Raw genomic sequence first — 17,324 nt, 5'->3', positions numbered from 1 at the left:
ACAAAAAATACATGTGAAAGCAAAATATTTTATTAGATTAAAAGGTGATAAATTTGAAGAATTATGAGCGACAAGTCCTGATAAAAGTCTGTCTAGATGGAGCTCCTTGACAAAAGGTAGAGAAAAGTCCAGCAGCCCCCTGAAACGTGGCCTTGAACTGATAATTTGGCCATGACATTTGGACAACGGAAGGTTATTTTTATATTATCTCACAACCAAAATTTCATCATTTCTTTTTGGATGATATTGATCTTTGTTATGGCAAAGTTATACTAATCAAGTCTGCCAAAGTTGAATCTTCCTCTGTAATGCAAATATTTAAACTGAAAATAGACGCACAAGGGTCTCAACTTCAGTTACAGTGATCTTCAACTTCAGCTGCCATTTTCTTACCCTTTGTACTGTTCGAATTCAAGACAAAATACCCCATGAATTTTAAAGAAACCCAACAAGCCACAACATGGACCGATGAAGAAGACAAACAAGCCCAGCAATATGCCATGCAACTGGTTAGCTCATCGGTGGTGCCCATGGTGTTGAAAGCAGCTATTGAACTTGGTGTGTTTGAGATTATACAAAGAGCTGGTCCTAGTGCGCTGCTGTCACCTTCCCAGATTGCATCCCAACTTCCATCTCAGGCTAATCCGAAAGCCCCTTTGGTCCTTGATCGAATCCTCCGCCTTCTAGCTACCCACTCCATCCTCACTTACTCTCTTGTAACAAACCAAGCAGATGGCCAGGTTGACAGGCTCTATGGTTTGGCACCTGTTGCCAAATACTTCATTACAAGCCCAAGTGGAGGATCCTTGTCGCCTATGTTAGACTTGTATCAGGACAAAGTCACTATGGATTCCTGGTAAAACACTTGGACAAATGCATATTGCCTCCAATTTTCCCTCCTCTTTCATTATTGCTTAAACTTTTCTTTGGAAATCAAAACAGGTACCACCTGAAAGATGCAGTCTTAGAAGGGGGGAGTCCATTTAACAAGGCACATGGAGTAAAGACCAGTGAGTATATGAAAAAAGATCCAAGGTTTGGAAGCATCTTCAAGGCCGCTATGATGGATTACAACAAGCTTTTCGTGGAAGAGATGTTGAAAAGTTACCGAGGTTTTGATGGCTTGAATTCATTGGTTGATGTAGGTGGCGGCAATGGTTTTATTCTCCACAGTATTGTTTCCAAGTACCCTACCATTAAGGGTATTAACTTCGATCTGCCACATGTTATTGACAAGTCACCCTCCTATCCTGGTATGATCATTATACAAGCTTTATATTTGAGTTATGGAGTTGTAAATTGTTTTGCATGTTTGACATTCACAAGTTTAATTGTGTTATAGGAATTGAGAATGTGGCTGGAGATGTTTTCAAGAGTGTACCAAAAGGAGACGCCATTTTCACCAAGGTTAAGCTTGATATACAATCTCTTTCTTTCCTGTTAGTTGATTTTTACTTTTAGCATCTCAAGGAATTATTGATTAACATTCAGTTCTTTGATGTGGGAAAAAAATGCAGTGGGTACTCCATCATTTTGAGGACAAGCAATGCGTGGAGGTACTTAGGAACTGCTACGAAGCATTACCGGCGAGGGGGAAAGTGATAGCGGTGCAAACAGTAATCCCTGAAGGCCCTGATGCCAACCCCTTATGTAAAAGTGTGTATCCGTTTGAATTGTTGTCGACAACCATGAACGAAGGCGCAAAGGAAAGGACAGAAAAAGAATTCGAGAAAGTGGCGAAGGATGCAGGCTTTTCTCGTCTTCGAGTGGCATGCTGTGTCTATGGTTTTTCAGTCTTGGAGTTCTGCAAAAACATGTGAGGTTTTGATTATGGGAAATTTGCAAAACAGCAGCAGCATAGAAAAGAATAGTTAGCAATTTCAAATAAAATTACGTTACTTACACTTACATTGTTATCAATCTCTTAGAATGTTAATCTGTATGAAATAATAATATGAATAAATACTATTCTTTCTTGCTGGTTTTGGCTAATGATGGACTTGCACAATCTCATCCAATGAAGAGACTCTTTTAACATCTCATATAAATAAATGCAATCTGATTTAGACTACATAAGTTTCTTGAAATTTAGTAAAATGCAATGTTGGACTGCAAGGTAACAATTAATTATCATCAGCATAAGATTGTAAAATCTCAGTTTTTACTGACAATGGAATTCTCACAGCATTTTGTTCATTTCTCCAAGTCAGGCTCCCAAAGAAATACCCTGTATTCACCTGTTTTGTTGCACATATTGTAACATTGAAGGAGATCTTCTTGGTTCTAGAGTTGAAGACCAAGATGTGAGGCTTTACTGTTACAGTCATGCCGGTTGGAGTCTCAATATCAGCTCTATAAATTGAATTAGGGGACCCCACATTTGTCACAGTTCTAGTAAGAGTTACTGAATTTCTTAGACTTGAAATGGTTATGGATGGTAGATTCACATCTAGAAAGGAAGGCTTTTCAGCTGAACACGCTGTAGATTGCCCTGTAAGTCGACTGATGGCGGAGTTATTATACCCCATGGCACAAAGGTAATGAATGTAGTCCGATAACCCCATGTCATATACTAGGCCAGGATCTGCTGCTCCATTGGGGTTTACAATGCCACCTCCAAAATCAAATGGATTAGCCAGTTTTTTAGGTGATCCCTCAGCAAAGAGTGGGAAACCTGATGCATCCTTTGTTCTTGCTGCAATATGTGAATTGAAATCGATAAGTGAATTAAATCACTTACATTTCATGAAGGAAAAGCAATAAAAAGATTCGGTAATGGCAATACCGGTTGTGACTAATGCAGATTTAATAGCTGCAGGAGACCAATCAGGGTGTATTGCTTTGAGAAGTGCAACAATGCCTGAAACATGAGGAGTAGCCATTGAAGTGCCTGAGTGTATGGCATATCCACCATCCATCCACTGATCCAGCTGAGAAGTTGCAGCTAGTATATTCACTCCAGGTGCAGTTATGTCTGGCTGCATCCAGAGGAAATTTAACAAGATGATCTCGGGATATCTAGTATAAGTACACCCGAATTACAGGGATAAATCTACCTTGAGAATTTCTGGTGCAATGGAGCTAGGGCCTCTTGATGAGAAAAAGGCCACCTTTGCTGATACAGGCTTGCCTACAAGTGTTTTTGAATGGCCTAATTTCACTGTGGGGGACCTGTTTTGAATAAATTTTGAGAATCATGATCGGACCAAGGATATCAAAGGAGTCTAGGAGAGTAACTAGAATAGTACTTTGTGGATAGAATGTAATAGAGTATTCGGGTGCCAATTTCATAGTCAACTTCAATGCACGGGAAGCCATCCCTGCATTCAATCAAGGCATCCCTTGGATTTTTAGCAATAATCAGCCCAATCCCTCCTGCTTCTTGTACAGTTGCCGCAGCAAGTCTTATGGCAACTCTACCGGTGACTGAGGCAAAGCAAAGTACCACTTTTCCAGCTACCAATGTTGAATTAAGTGAAAGAGATTGGCATGCTCTGCAAGGTAATATAGTTAACCAATTGAGATAAGTTTTTTGTTTGGAATCTTCTAAATTTAAACTCGTAGTCTTAGATAAATAGTTACCCTGCAGAAGTAGGGTCGAGCCCCGTGCCCTCTGGGTATGTCAAGCCGGTAAATCCCTTCTCCTTTCCTGTGAAAATGGCTTGACCCTGTATGTGTGTTACACAAATCAAATCATATGCATCAGCAGTCTATGAATCAAGTTTGAGTCATTCAATAGCCAACATAATCACAGAGTTAATACCAAGAAGGTTTTATTGTTCCCAAGCGTTATGGGTGTAGGCAAAGCTCGATCCATGGTACTTGCTGCAACGGTTAATATCCATGGTGCTGTGTTCTGCACTGTTTGAGCTGAAGGTCCTTCATTTGCAGCTCCACAAACAACCGTGATGCCCCGAGCAACGGCATGGAAAGAGCCTGTAGCAATCCCATCTCGTTCATCGACATCTGAAAATAAAGGTAATGAATACCCAATTGAAAGTGATAAAACATCAACTCCATCATGTATTGCTTCATCAAAGGCTTTCAAAATATCAGCTGATGCACATTGTCCACCAAGCACATTCCAACAGACTTTATATATGGCCAGCCGAGCACGCGGCGCACCACCTCTTACTGTCCCGGAAAGAAGTCCTCTATAGCTAACATTTCTTACATAAGCACCACTTGCTGTGCTAGATGTATGCGTTCCATGTCCATTAGCATCTCTCGGTGACAAGAACTCAGGATCATCAGATGTGTTCAGTAGCCGTCCATACTCAGCAAGAAATCCATCGATGAACCAACGAGCTCCAATGATTTTCCTATTGCAGTGAGTTGCTGCATTGAACTGGTCCCCAGATTTACACACACCCTTCCAATGAGATGGGATCGGTCCAAGCCCTTCGTCACTAAATGCTTTAGACTCTGGCCATATTCCTGTTTTGCTAACAAAATCTCACTGAGTTCCTTAATTCATTTACAAGTCTACGAAACGGAGACACGGAAGAATTGCAAGTACAAACCAGTATCAAAGACACCAATGATTACTCCATCACCCATCTTGCTGTTTTGAAGAACATGATTAGGATAATGAGAAGACAAGCCAAGGAAATCCCAACTCCTAGTTGTTTGCAGTCTGTGAAGGGTATTCGGTATTACTCGAACAACACCAGGCAACTCTAAAAGCAAACATTTGCACAAAATGAGGAAAACAAAAGCAAATCATATAACTTTGTACCACTTCAACTAATCATTAACAAGTACCTGAGAGTTTTTGTGCCTGTGACTCTGTAAGCTTGGCTGCAAACCCGGAGAAGCCATGTCTGTAACTGTAAACCATCAAATCTGAGGCTATCTCCTTACTGCATCACCATGATACCCTTACAAGACTAAGATTCATGATTAACTTATAACTAATTAAACACATAATTTTATTGCTATATAGTATATACCTCCCTACCACCGTAGCAAGCAAGTCATGATGAGAATCCGTAGCCCGCTTCGGATCATCATGTTGCCTTTCTCCAAGGTAAACGATGTGAACCTGTTAGAATAAAAGTACAATTTGCAGCACTTGTTCGAAATTAAAAAGAAAAATGAGCAGTAAGGGAAAAATATACATACAGTGCTTTTGGCTTCAACTTTTGCAGTCATCGGTCCTTGGCCATTAAGAACCAAGAGAATTAAAACAATAACAAAGGATGGCAACGGATTTGATCCCATACTGTTTACTCATCCAACGCATATATGGATCATAGGAACTAGATTATGGGTGTCATATATACAAATGGCTGTTTTATGCTTGCAAAGGGTTGAAAAATGGCAACTTAAGGTTGTGGGAACTGGGAAACCAATAGAAAGTCAAACTTTACGCTGCTGTTTAACTTTTCCATTACTTAATAAATATATATATATACACACAGGATGGGACATGGGGGCAATGGGAAGGAGAAATTAGACTTCATCGACATTAGAGAAAGTGTTGTGTACGCACTTTTAGATGAAGGCAACAGGACAACATTGGTTTACTTGGTAATAAACCTGAATTAAAATTGTTACAGAAAGAAACACGTGTAGAGATTCCCACATCTTCACCAAAAGGCACTTTTGAAAGGTGGGTGCTTTGGCCTCATTGTTTTGACATTGGAATTGGACAATCAACATTTCTGTAGCATGTCCTGTTTCCAGCAGACTATAAAATATTATTTGACTTATTTTTATATGTGCCGAAAGTTCAGACATAAAGAAAAGGGCTGACTTCATCACCACTTTAACCCCATTCATGAACTAAATTTTGGCTCTGGTGTGAAAGACAGGGATTAGGATGGTGGCATTCTATAAGAAACTTGTTTAATAATTTTTCCAATCTATCAATTTTGTGTCTTGTGACAAGAAAATGTTAAAACATCAAATGCAAAATTTTTTATTAACCTATATTTTTTCATACTTTGATATTTTTTAAATTCCAACCTTAAATAAAGAAAATAGTATTGAAATTAATGGAAGACAACCAAATGACATCTGACATCAGCTGAAGCATATATATATATAATAACAAGTTGCAAACAACTGTTATTACTCCCGAATTATGATGACAAAGACTGAACGAAATGAATATCTAAGAATGGGAATAAATAATTAAATATTACAAAGTCAAATTATTATCCTGCAATAGTACATAAAGGTATGCTGATGATTGTTTGATGATATTGATAACCCCAATGATCATTAGGGTATAGTTTTCAATCTGGGTCCGATATGAATTTGGTGTAGAGAAAGCTCAACAACAAAACATTAAAATATATGGATTTATTTATATAATTATAAAAACCACTTTTTAATAAATAAATAAAAAATCTATATATGCAACTTTCAACTACAAATTGAAAGAATTTATGCAAACATTAATTTAATAAGTCAACCGTCAACTCTTATTTTTAATAAATTAAAATTTTATTTATTAAAAAAGCAATACATTTCTTTTTTATTGCTAATTATTTGATTTTTTTTTATTATCTTCGTCCACGGAATGGATTAATTCTTGTGGATTTTTAAAGTGACTCGAGAATTGAATCGGACAGGTTTGTTGAACAAAAAATCAACAATTATTACTATAAACTGAAAAAAAATTGAAAATTGAAATAAAAAATGTTTTAATTATTTTCAGTTAATTATTATTAAATCAACAATTCAATCGAATCATTTAATCAATTCGACATAGGATCAACTTTTGATGGGCCATGTTATGGACATGTGGAGGATCTCTAGTCTCAACTCATCAATTGTACGGTGGCCTATCCTACTTCATGGGCCTCATCTCATTCTATGATGGACCCTTTAGATTCCAAGTCTTTGCTTTAACAATGGTAATGAGGAGATGACATAGTTTAAATTTATGTCATCTAAATTGTAAGCAAAAACTTAAACTTCCATAATCAAATAATGAACCTAAAAAAAAAATTTAAAAATAATGAAGAACGAAATAAATAATTCTTAGTGGAATATTTAGAATTATCGGTGATTAACCAATTGAAGTATCCGTGATCAAAAATTAAAAATTGATTTATACAATGTTTTGAACAAATTAAATTGATTAATTTAGAAATTGTTTGAAAATGGTAAAATTTTGGAGCAAAATTACAACCAATTTAATAATTCCTTTTAATTTTGTTATGAATTCTTAATTATTATTTGTCTAGTGATCTCCAGCTCCGTATCAAGTTCACAATTAATAGCGTCACTAGTATCAATACCGATATCATCAATAAGAAAATCTTTAAGCTTGTTATCTAAGAACTTGTTTAGAAATATTGTAATGAAAGGAACATAGAAGTTTGTCACTAGGTATTTTACCAAATAGGATCATCTGGTTCCTATAAAACCTATCACTAAAATACCCCTAGAGGGAGATAGGGCTAAGTGGAGCGAAAGGATTTTCCACGAGACGAGAAATGAAAACTATTAGCCCTACAAAAAGTTTGTGAATAAGTGATTATCTGATAATTCATTAGATACTTTTTATAAATGTCTGACTTTCTGCTAAATAGAATGTATTGAACTCATAATTCATTATATACTTTTTATAAATGTCAACTAAGTATCGTAAGTAAATTGGTCCCGATTGTTCAATCATTTTATAACCAAAGTCATTCTTTGATAAATCGATTAAACCAGTTGAATTAAGAACAAATGGTTTGACTTGTTTAATCATATAGTCACTTTAAAATTTTAAAAAAATATATAAATTTTCAAATGATGATGTGGCACAATCTTAAAATGACACATCATCAAACTTTTATAATTTTTAAGTGAAGGGTCAAAATGAAAGATATCAAATTTAAATACAAAAGTGAACAAAAAAAAATACAAGTATGAAAATAAATTTACTTATCAAATTTAGAAATAAAAAATTCTAATTTTTCTAAAGAATGTATATCAAACCGTCGCATCTTATTTTATTGTATAAAATTAACATTTTATTTTGTATAAAAACTATTAAAAATTAAATTAAGGCAATGTAAAGTGAGAACAGATGTTTTTAATATATATGGGGATAATAATAATTTTCAGAAAGTAATAAAGTAAGACAGTGAGGCTCGACCGAAAAAAAAAAGAAGAGAAAGCCAGTGAGGCAAAACATCCTGTGTTACAATATTATTTAGCACGAATATTGATTCATTGAACCAATTAATTGAGAAAAAAAGAAAAGAAAAAATTGAACCCCTTAAATGATTAGATTTGATCACGTCTTGTCGTCTAAAATTTCGCTGTTTATTTTTTATTTTTTTCATGCGGGAGAGGCGCATGTTCAGTGCCACCGCCCTTGTTCTGGAGTTGTCACGCTGTCTATAATGGACCATAATGTCCCTTTACTTTTTTTTTCTTTTAGCCTTTCTACTCTGGGTTACAAATTAGCTCAGTTTGAATATTCATTTAATAAAAGTAATTTTAAACTTTTTTTAAATAATAAAATTAATTTATAAATCCACTCAAATTAAATTTAAAAATAATTCATATCAATTAAAGTAAAGTTTAGGTTAAAGAAATAATTTCTCAAGTTTAATAAAAAAAGTTAAAAACATTATAAATTTTTCTAACTATAAATTTTGAATATGATTTAAATATTTTAATTAAATTTTATAAATAATTTATATTAATTACTTAAAAAAGTATTTTAAATTTGAGAAATTATTTGATACATTTTAATGGAGTTTTTAGACTTTACAAATAGAGTTAGAAAGTTGACAGGTATCCTATAAAAATATATTAAAATATATATGATAATTTTTTAATTATTTATGGAATAAAAAAATACACTATCAATGTACTAAATATTAATAAATTAATTTTATATATCACATATCATAATATCAATAATGAGTTGCTATAAATCATTTTATTACATTTGTATTGTAATTTAAGTCAAATATTTGTTAATACCAAAATATAATAGCATCACATCATGCTAATAATAAAGACTAGTGAAAATAAAGATGTCGATTATGATTTAAATTTATATATTTCATATCATAACATAGTGCGACGTCGACATATTGTGTTGCTCTTAATGTGTTTGGATCGGCTATTATTGGATGAGAACGGGCAAAGCTATGACGGTGTGAGATTCCTTTAAAGGTTAAGGACTTTGTTGAGAGTTGTCTGAGGTGATTTTTACTAACAGTGGTTCGTTTGAATGAGAAGGGTATTTCACTATCTCTCTAATGTAGCTGATGTAGTGAAGTCGAGAGTATGGATCATGTTTTGCTACTTTTTCCAATGCGCAAGTTGTTTGGAGTGCTGCTGGTTTTTCATTCGATCAGTCAATAACGACTGACATATTTTGCAAGTTTCCTGACTTGGCAACTCCTGAGTATCTATAACGTATATTGGTGTTATGTTGGATGATATAATCTAGTCGTAATTATTTTGTTTGAAAAGGGGAAGATGTGGTCGCGACATCAATCGTTTGGGTTGCTGATGCTTTTTGGACCCGTTGGTGGTAATTAATAGGGGAGTTTATCACAGTTGATGCAAGTGGTGACTGGGATGGAGTAACTTGTGGTTGGGGAAGGGCTGGTTGGGCACCTTTGGAAGGTGGTTGTTAGGGATTATGTGACTTGAATCCCAATGCTTGTTGAAGAGGACTGGGGTTGCGATTGTGAGTACGTGGGCGAAGCCTCCGCAATACGGATCATACCGCATAAGTTGAGTCCATATAGAATTATACTTCTTTTATTTGACTTTGATTAGAACAAGGTTTTTCAACCCTTAAATAGATGTAGTCAAAGTGCTCTTATTTTTCTCTTCTTATTGCTTTGAGATTGTTCTACCACCATTATCGACGTTATTATACAGTGGCCTACAAAAATGTAATGTTGGTTCAGCCTGTTTCGAGCAAGAGGGGGTTACAGGGTATGCGACTGTAGTTCGAGACTTTAAGGGTTGTGTGCTTAGAAGTTTTTTTGGTTTTAATTTATGCTTGTCTTAGTCCTTCCATTGCTAAAGCTTTTTCCATTAGGGAAGCCTTGTCATTGTTAAAATATTTCATCTTCAATAATGTTATAGTTGAGTCAAATTGCTTGCTTATAATTTCGGCTCTGTTACGCCCATCATCTAATTTTTCTGAACTAAGTGTGTTTTTACGTGATTGTTTAATGATGAAGAATTTGTTTTAGTGCCTGTCCTTCTATTGGACTCGTCAATATACCAATAAGGAGGCTTATTCCTTAGCTCGAGCAACTTTGTTATATGCAAACCACATGAAATGAGATGACTTTCCCATTGTTTCTTTTAATGAGAATATTTTGTCTGTGACTAAAGGTAATGTGGTTGGAGAGTGCGGATGATAGGTTCAGATGTATCAAGTGAGCTTGTTGGCTCGAGTTTTAGTTTGTCTGTATCATCAGTCTACTTGTTGTCTTAATTTTTTTTCTCATTAATGGATTTTATTTTTTAAAATATTAATTATATAACCTAAGTTACATATTTGAATTTAAACATTCTTTAAATATTATATATTTTTTATTTTATAATATTATGTCTAAATTAGACTAAAATAAACATTGGATAAATTATCACTTAACTATTGATAAGTCTTTTTTCTGGTTACTCAACTATAAAAAATTACAAAATAATCATTTAATTATTCAATTTCCTTTTCCTATGAATCGTTAAATGAAAAATTTATTGTATAAAACTTCTCAACCATGTAAAAACATGAGCCCTAATTAATAAAATTAATCCACATCATTTATTTTTTCCATGCCATATTTACAAAAGAATATAAACTCCAATTAACTTTTTTTTCCCCTCAAAATACCTGATTGCAATAAATATATATTGCATCCATTGCCAACTAAATGGAGAAACCATTTTTGAATATCATTCAAGCAAATGGTGAATAACACCATTTTGCTGTTCATGAAAAAATGGATTTTTTATTGAAACTCGGCTAAAAGTATTAGTAAAAATCCTAGCTTTTTATAAAAACAAATCCAAACGAAAGGTAATAATTGTATGTATTTTTTAAAAAAAATATTTGACAAAAAAATGTCAAAGCTCTTGGATCAAGATAGGAAAATTTTGATAAAGATAATAAAATAAAATAAAAAAACCCAAACAAAAACAACCATTTTTGTATGATCAAGAATCAAACTCAACAATGGAGAAAAAAAATTGAAAAGTAAACTCCCTAAGAGTCGACATTTCAGATAATGTAAAAAGAATTTAGGTCCGTTTGGATTTCTCTATGTCGCTATACAAGATTTTTTTCATTTTTCAATTTTAAATCCAAGAAATCAAAATTCACTTTTTTTTTTATGAGATCATGTAAAAAAAAGCTTCCTTTTGGATTTCATTTCTATTAAAACTTTAGTTCTGGGTTTCTCCATTGTTTTCATAAAAGTTGTTCTATTTTTTTTTTTTCATGAACTCCAGGTTATACTGTTTTTTAGAAATAGTTTCTGCATTTGGTTGATGATGGTGACGACCATGAATAAAAAAAAAAGTAATTCAATTGGTTATTTTGAAAAATTATGTTTATGTGCAAATCTCATATGGAAAATAAATGATGTGGGGCCCATAGCCCCATAGATTAGGAGGTGGGAAGGACCTATACAATAATTTCTCCATTAAATGGTTTACAAAAAGATTAACTTTTAAAATTGAAAAAATAGCAACTTTAATCCTCTATTTATACATTATATAGTTGGTCTTTTTTTTTCAATTTTACTTTACTTTACTTTATGACTCTATCACTTAAATTTTTTTTTTAAAAAAAGTAAAAATTATATTTGGTCGAAAATATATAAAAAATAAAAACACCTAAAAATTTAATATAATAATTTTTATCTTTTTATTTTTTTTAAATTAACTACTTATGTTACAAATAAAAGTAAAACTATAAAAACAAGTACTATATTACACAATGTATAAATGTTAAAATTAATTTTTTAGAATCAAGATTGAATTGACGCAATATATAGATGTTAAGGCTTAAAGTTGTTATTATGCTAATTTTTAAAGCTACTAAATTTTTTTTGTTAATAATTTAATAATTGAATAAAAAATAATTAAATAATTATTAAACCTACTCTAAATTCTGAAACAAAAAAGTTGGACCTATTATAACATGTTTTGTCTTGAATTTTTCCAATAAAGTTATGCTACAGTAAGGCAACCAAGTTTCACTTTTGTCTTGTTTGGACCAAACTATCCCTCTGTTCTTCCGTATCCTATTTTTTTTTTAACAGAATTAAATACCTTCTACTAAAGAAAACTTTATAACATTCACAATCATTATTTTAAACAATTAATATATTTTTAAAAATATTATTAAATAAAAATATTAATTAATCGATTTGACATTAACAAAATTAATAATATATTAAAACGTAAACATCAACTAATAATCGTCATATGATTACAAATACAATAACTAAATATATTTTTCTTCGTTGATTGCTTGTTAGAATAAAACCCAAAATTTTGATATTGTTTTTTCACATGGGAACATTAGTGGACGAATACATCGAGCCACTAAAATTTAAATTAACATCGTCAATTAGTTTAGTTTACGGGAATTAAATAAAGTATGTGATTGGCTAACCAAAGTCCCCACAATAAAAAAAATAAAATTGCATTTGAATATTGCTGGTTAAAACATCTCTTCTATCCCTCACAATTTAAATATAGAGAAATTAGTCCCTTTCAAATAGAAGTAATTTAATCTGTTAATTTTAAATATAAGCAATTAAGGATAATTAATTACGACGACTAATATTTACAGTAAATTGTATATAACTTTGATTGATATAATATGAAATTAAATCTTTAATATTTATATATTTTATCAATTTGGTCATGATTCTAAAAAATGATTTGAAAAATATAAAAAAATTAAAATATCTAAAACAAATTAAAAAATAGAATATAAAAAACTTTAGATTGAAGAATATATATATAAATATAGAATATGTAAATTTTTTAGGACCAAATTTGTTAACATATCAATTAAAATTATGTAAAATTAACGAAGATTAAATTGTTTCGAATTTTTTTAAAATGGAGTAATTTATCAATATTAAAATTAAGAGAGACTAAAGATGTAATTTTACCGGATATTGCTTCCAATAAAAATTGATTGCAACAAGCAAATTTGCTATATTTGGGTGGGTATACCTGAACCAGTATTTGAAGGTTTTGCAGTTATCAACATTTAAATGCAAAATTGTCAAAGCTGATCCACAATTTTTAGCTGAGAATTTTTAAAATACAGGTTGAAGAAAGTTATTGGCACCTGGGAATAATATTCAGTAACCAACAAATTTAAATGAAAAAAAAAAGAAATTTGATTTCGAAGGTTTTGTCGATAATTTGAACTTAAATAAAAATATTAGTGGATAATTATCTAAAATGGAAAAAAAAAAGGGCTTGAAAAAGACGAGAGGAAAGGGAATGAAAGGGTATTGTAGGAAGTTAAAGAGTTGTCGTGACTTTTTAAAAAATATTTATTATTAAAAACAATGAAAGGGGGGAGCATATAATATAAGCTTAACAAATAACATGATTTAGAAGCCAGCTGATATTACATCTCCATTGCTGCCAAATATGAACATAAATCCAATTGAATTCCTATATGTTTTGGTTCCATGAATGTTTTGTCGTTATTACCTGTTGCTGTTAAGGATTTTCTCTTTTTATCTCTTGATGGGTTCTTGTCTCTGACACTGAAAAAGTTCTGAGAAAAAAAGGAAGAAAAAAGAGGAAGCTTCCTTAAGGCTGAAGCTCTTTAGGGTTTTTTTTTCTGCAATGGGTTTGAGTAGAGCTCACAAGACTGCCAATGGAGTTTCTACCAGATGGGTTTCTTTCTTTTGCATTGCTAGCTTCTTCTTGGGTGTGCTTGTTATCAACAGGTTCTGTTCTTTTTTCTCTCTCTTAGTGGAATTTGAATGATCGAGATCTTGTTTTGAATGACAAAGTTTAAGCTTTGAAAAATAAAATTAGAAGCTTTAACTATTGTTTCATTTCTCTGCTGTTTTTGCTCCTTTATGTTTTACATTGAAGGATCTTGTTAATTTGTTGCAAAGGTGTCAAGCAAAATGCCTCTGTATGAATAGATTTAGGTCTTAGGTTTGCTAGATCTATCAGTGTCCAGGATTTGGGCCCCCCGGGGGGGGTCTTACTTGGTATGCTGGTTCTTTTCTAGTAGCAGATTTAGTAATGCATGACTGTGGGAAAAGAGATTAATCTCATTGAATTTGGTTTTATAACTTGTGATGTATGAGGAATTTGTACTTTGTACTTAAAAGCTGGTTTTTTGGAAGTTGATTTTATGCTCTGTATCAAAAGCTATAAGCTGGTAGCAGCTAAGTGCAAGAGATCCCTGAAAACGAAAAAAAAAAACTGTTTAGGGGAAGTCGGGACATCGCCTATAAACACGGCCATTAAATAGTCATCTGATGTTAATGCATCTATGAGTTATCACTTTATGTAAAAAGGGTCTTTCTGTATGTTGTTGCCTATTTTTTGAGTGGTAGTATTATATGTAAGTGTGCATTGACTAGTGGTGCATGGGGTTTTTCATTTTTCTACAGATTGTGGACTAGTTCCGATCCTGTCAAAATCAATGAGGCTTCTTCTGTACAGACACATGGGAGAAAGGAAGTTCATCCCTTGGTTAATTGTGATAAGGCAAGTTCATAGAATATAAAGTTGTCATAAAGCTTATATAGCATACAAATAATCTTGATGAGATTATGTTTTATTTACAACAGGATACTTCTGTCGAGGCAGGTGATATTCTTTCTCGAGTTTCACAAACTCATGATGTAATTATGTAAGTTTCTATGTCTTTTAGACTAATTTCCCCAAGTTAGCCTTTGGTGTCTAAAATTTGTTTAGAACTTAAAAAGAGTGTTCGCACAATACATACTTTCAGGACATTAGACAAAACAATCTCCTCATTGGAGGTCCAGCTAGCTGCTGCTAGAGCTGCCAAGGGAGATAGTAATGAAGGATCTCCGATGGTTACAAGACCTGGAATCGAGAACTTGAAGGAACGCCCGAAACTTTTCTTTGTTATGGGAATTATAACAGCATTCAGCAGTAGGAAAAGAAGGGACTCGATCAGGGAAACTTGGATGCCTCAAGGTTTGATTCAGTACTGTTTTGGCATTCTATTAGACACTCGCCGGGATCTAGTCAATTATTTATTTTTTGAGGTTTATTGTTCTCAGGGGAGGAATTAAAGAGGTTGGAGAAAGAGAAGGGAATTATAATGCGATTTGTCATAGGACACAGGTAAGTTCAAATGGACAATTCGAAGCATTCAACTTTTATGTGCTACTTAGCTTTCTTGAATGATATTCTTATTGAACATGTACATTCGGTTCTCAGTGCAACCCCGGGTGGTATTTTGGATCGAGGGATTGAAGCTGAAGAGGAGCAATACAAGGATTTTCTGCGCCTGGTATGCTCATGCTTTCTTCCATTGGAGCAAGTTCATGAATTATTTTCTCCAATCTTAGTGTACAAAAGCATGACAAAGTGAAGAGCTCAATATTTATAATTTTAAAGAATTTAGAAGCTTACACGGATTCTCATCTTTTATTTTGTTTGGGCAGAATCACATAGAAGGTTACCATGAATTATCATCGAAAACCCAAATATACTTTTCCACAGCTGTTGCTAAGTGGGATGCAGACTTTTATATTAAAGTTGACGATGATGTACATGTAAATCTGGGTTAGTGATCCGGCTCTAAGTTTTCAGTACAACATTTTTTTCTTGAACAGACCTGTAACAGGGTTACCATATTGATATGGACTATACTACAGGTATGGTGGGTTCTACATTGGCCCGTCACAGATCAAAACCCCGTGTTTATATCGGTTGCATGAAATCTGGACCTGTTCTAGCACAGAAGTAAGGATTAAATATTTTTAGTTTTTTTTTTAATTGTGTATTTGCTTCTTTTCATCTAACCGTGCTTACCTCTATAGAGGGGTCAAATACCATGAGCCAGAATATTGGAAATTTGGTGAGGAGGGAAACAAATACTTTAGGCATGCAACCGGACAAATATACGCAGTGTCCAAAGACTTGGCAACCTACATCTCCGTCAATCGGTAATTTTTTTTTTTTTTTGGTATGCTATTCTATTACATGATGTTTTTTTAACTATATGTTTGTTTTCTTTATAGGCACATACTTCATAGATATGCAAACGAAGATGTCTCTTTAGGTTCTTGGTTTATTGGTCTTGATGTTGAGCATATTGACGAACGAAGCCTCTGCTGTGGTACTCTCTTGGGTAAGGGTTGAATCTTCATGGTAGTGTGCCAGATTTTAGTTGTGCATTGAAACGATCTTTTCATGACAATGTCTTACATTTGTTCAATAGATTGCGAGTGGAAAGCTCAAGCAGGGAATCCATGTGGTGCATCTTTTGATTGGAGCTGCAGTGGCATTTGCAAGTCCGTGGAGAGGATGCAGGAAGTGCATCAGCGATGCGGGGAGGGCGACGATGCCATATGGCATACAAGCTTCTAAAACACACTGTCACTAACCTGGTTAGTAATATGTTTGTGTATGTTGCATCAATCAAAGCACCATCTGCCCTGATTTTTGCCTATCATATTGTCTCCGGGACAGTTGGTACAGGATTAAATTAATTAACGCACATATTCTCATTTATCATTCTCCGAAAGCGGTTTCCCATTGTTTTACACTGTTTGAAGCATTAGAAGGTTAGACGAGAACTATTTAAACAGCACATCCTGGTATATGCTACAATGTTATCCTTACCAGCTACGAGTGGTGGACTGATATCGGCTTGTCATTTGAAGCTGTTGCTTGGTCGGGCCCAGAAAGGGTTATTAGAAGTCGCCATATGGCACGGATAGTTCGTAGTTCATGGGTTCATGGTTACATCTTTGATAAGATAACTCATCTCTCAAAATTTGTGAGCCCTTTGAGAGGACCGTTTGATGCTGATGGATCACCAAATTCACAATTAGGAGGGAACCGACATGTACAGTTTTCCAAAGCTTCAAGCTTGAAACTTTATAATGAATTCTAGATCATTCTCCATTAGGTAAATTTTTAAGAAAAAAAAATTAACCCTTGAAATTATGTTAGGAATTAAAATCCTTGCCTAAAAAAATCTATTTTGAAAAACTTTTAGGTAAAAAGGAAAATTAATCAACAAGTAAAAGTGGATAATCCGAAAATAAGCATCTAACTATAATTAATCACAACATTAATTATTTTTGACAATTTTACATATTTTATTTTGGTATAATAATAAATTTAACCTTCAAAGT

At 33.2% G+C, this 17,324-nt stretch overlaps 3 protein-coding genes across 5 annotated transcripts; 2 read left to right on the top strand and 1 right to left on the bottom strand.

Moving 5' to 3' along the window:
• Positions 1–227: 227 nt before the first annotated feature.
• Positions 228–1,992, top strand: LOC107929578 (caffeic acid 3-O-methyltransferase). Its single transcript, XM_016861045.2, has 4 exons — positions 228–856; positions 943–1,253; positions 1,343–1,407; positions 1,518–1,992. The coding sequence occupies exons 1-4, from the start codon at positions 429–431 to the stop codon at positions 1,818–1,820; spliced, it is 1,107 nt and encodes a 368-aa protein (XP_016716534.2). The 5' UTR covers positions 228–428; the 3' UTR covers positions 1,821–1,992.
• LOC107929577 (subtilisin-like protease SBT3.8) lies at positions 1,586–5,437 on the bottom strand. 2 transcript variants are annotated; one of them, XM_041083619.1, is made up of 11 exons: positions 5,125–5,436; positions 4,953–5,044; positions 4,765–4,862; positions 4,524–4,679; positions 3,764–4,437; positions 3,583–3,668; positions 3,249–3,494; positions 3,057–3,171; positions 2,786–2,978; positions 2,238–2,695; positions 1,586–1,804 (listed from the first exon to the last, which is right to left on the bottom strand). In XM_041083619.1, the coding sequence occupies exons 1-11, from the start codon at positions 5,221–5,223 to the stop codon at positions 1,781–1,783; spliced, it is 2,241 nt and encodes a 746-aa protein (XP_040939553.1). In that variant the 5' UTR covers positions 5,224–5,436; the 3' UTR covers positions 1,586–1,780. The 2 variants fall into 2 exon arrangements, with proteins under 2 accessions (XP_040939553.1, XP_016716533.2); XM_016861044.2 differs by lacking the exon at positions 1,586–1,804 and having other exon boundaries at positions 2,014–2,695; positions 5,125–5,437.
• An 8,093-nt stretch (positions 5,438–13,530) lies between these two features.
• On the top strand, positions 13,531–16,693 carry LOC107929610 (beta-1,6-galactosyltransferase GALT31A). 2 transcript variants are annotated; one of them, XM_016861098.2, is made up of 12 exons: positions 13,540–13,913; positions 14,595–14,691; positions 14,775–14,836; positions 14,939–15,150; positions 15,237–15,300; positions 15,397–15,469; positions 15,624–15,744; positions 15,837–15,924; positions 16,002–16,127; positions 16,203–16,312; positions 16,403–16,571; positions 16,654–16,693. In XM_016861098.2, the coding sequence occupies exons 1-11, from the start codon at positions 13,810–13,812 to the stop codon at positions 16,549–16,551; spliced, it is 1,206 nt and encodes a 401-aa protein (XP_016716587.2). In that variant the 5' UTR covers positions 13,540–13,809; the 3' UTR covers positions 16,552–16,571; positions 16,654–16,693. The 2 variants fall into 2 exon arrangements, with proteins under 2 accessions (XP_016716586.2, XP_016716587.2); XM_016861097.2 differs by having other exon boundaries at positions 13,531–13,913; positions 16,403–16,693.
• Positions 16,694–17,324: the final 631 nt, after the last annotated feature.

Source organism: Gossypium hirsutum, chromosome A12 (assembly GCF_007990345.1).
Source record: "Gossypium hirsutum isolate 1008001.06 chromosome A12, Gossypium_hirsutum_v2.1, whole genome shotgun sequence".
NCBI lineage: Eukaryota > Viridiplantae > Streptophyta > Magnoliopsida > Malvales > Malvaceae > Gossypium > Gossypium hirsutum.
The sequence above is the reverse complement of the archived record's forward strand: the minus strand, read 5'-3'. Positions and strand labels throughout refer to the sequence as shown.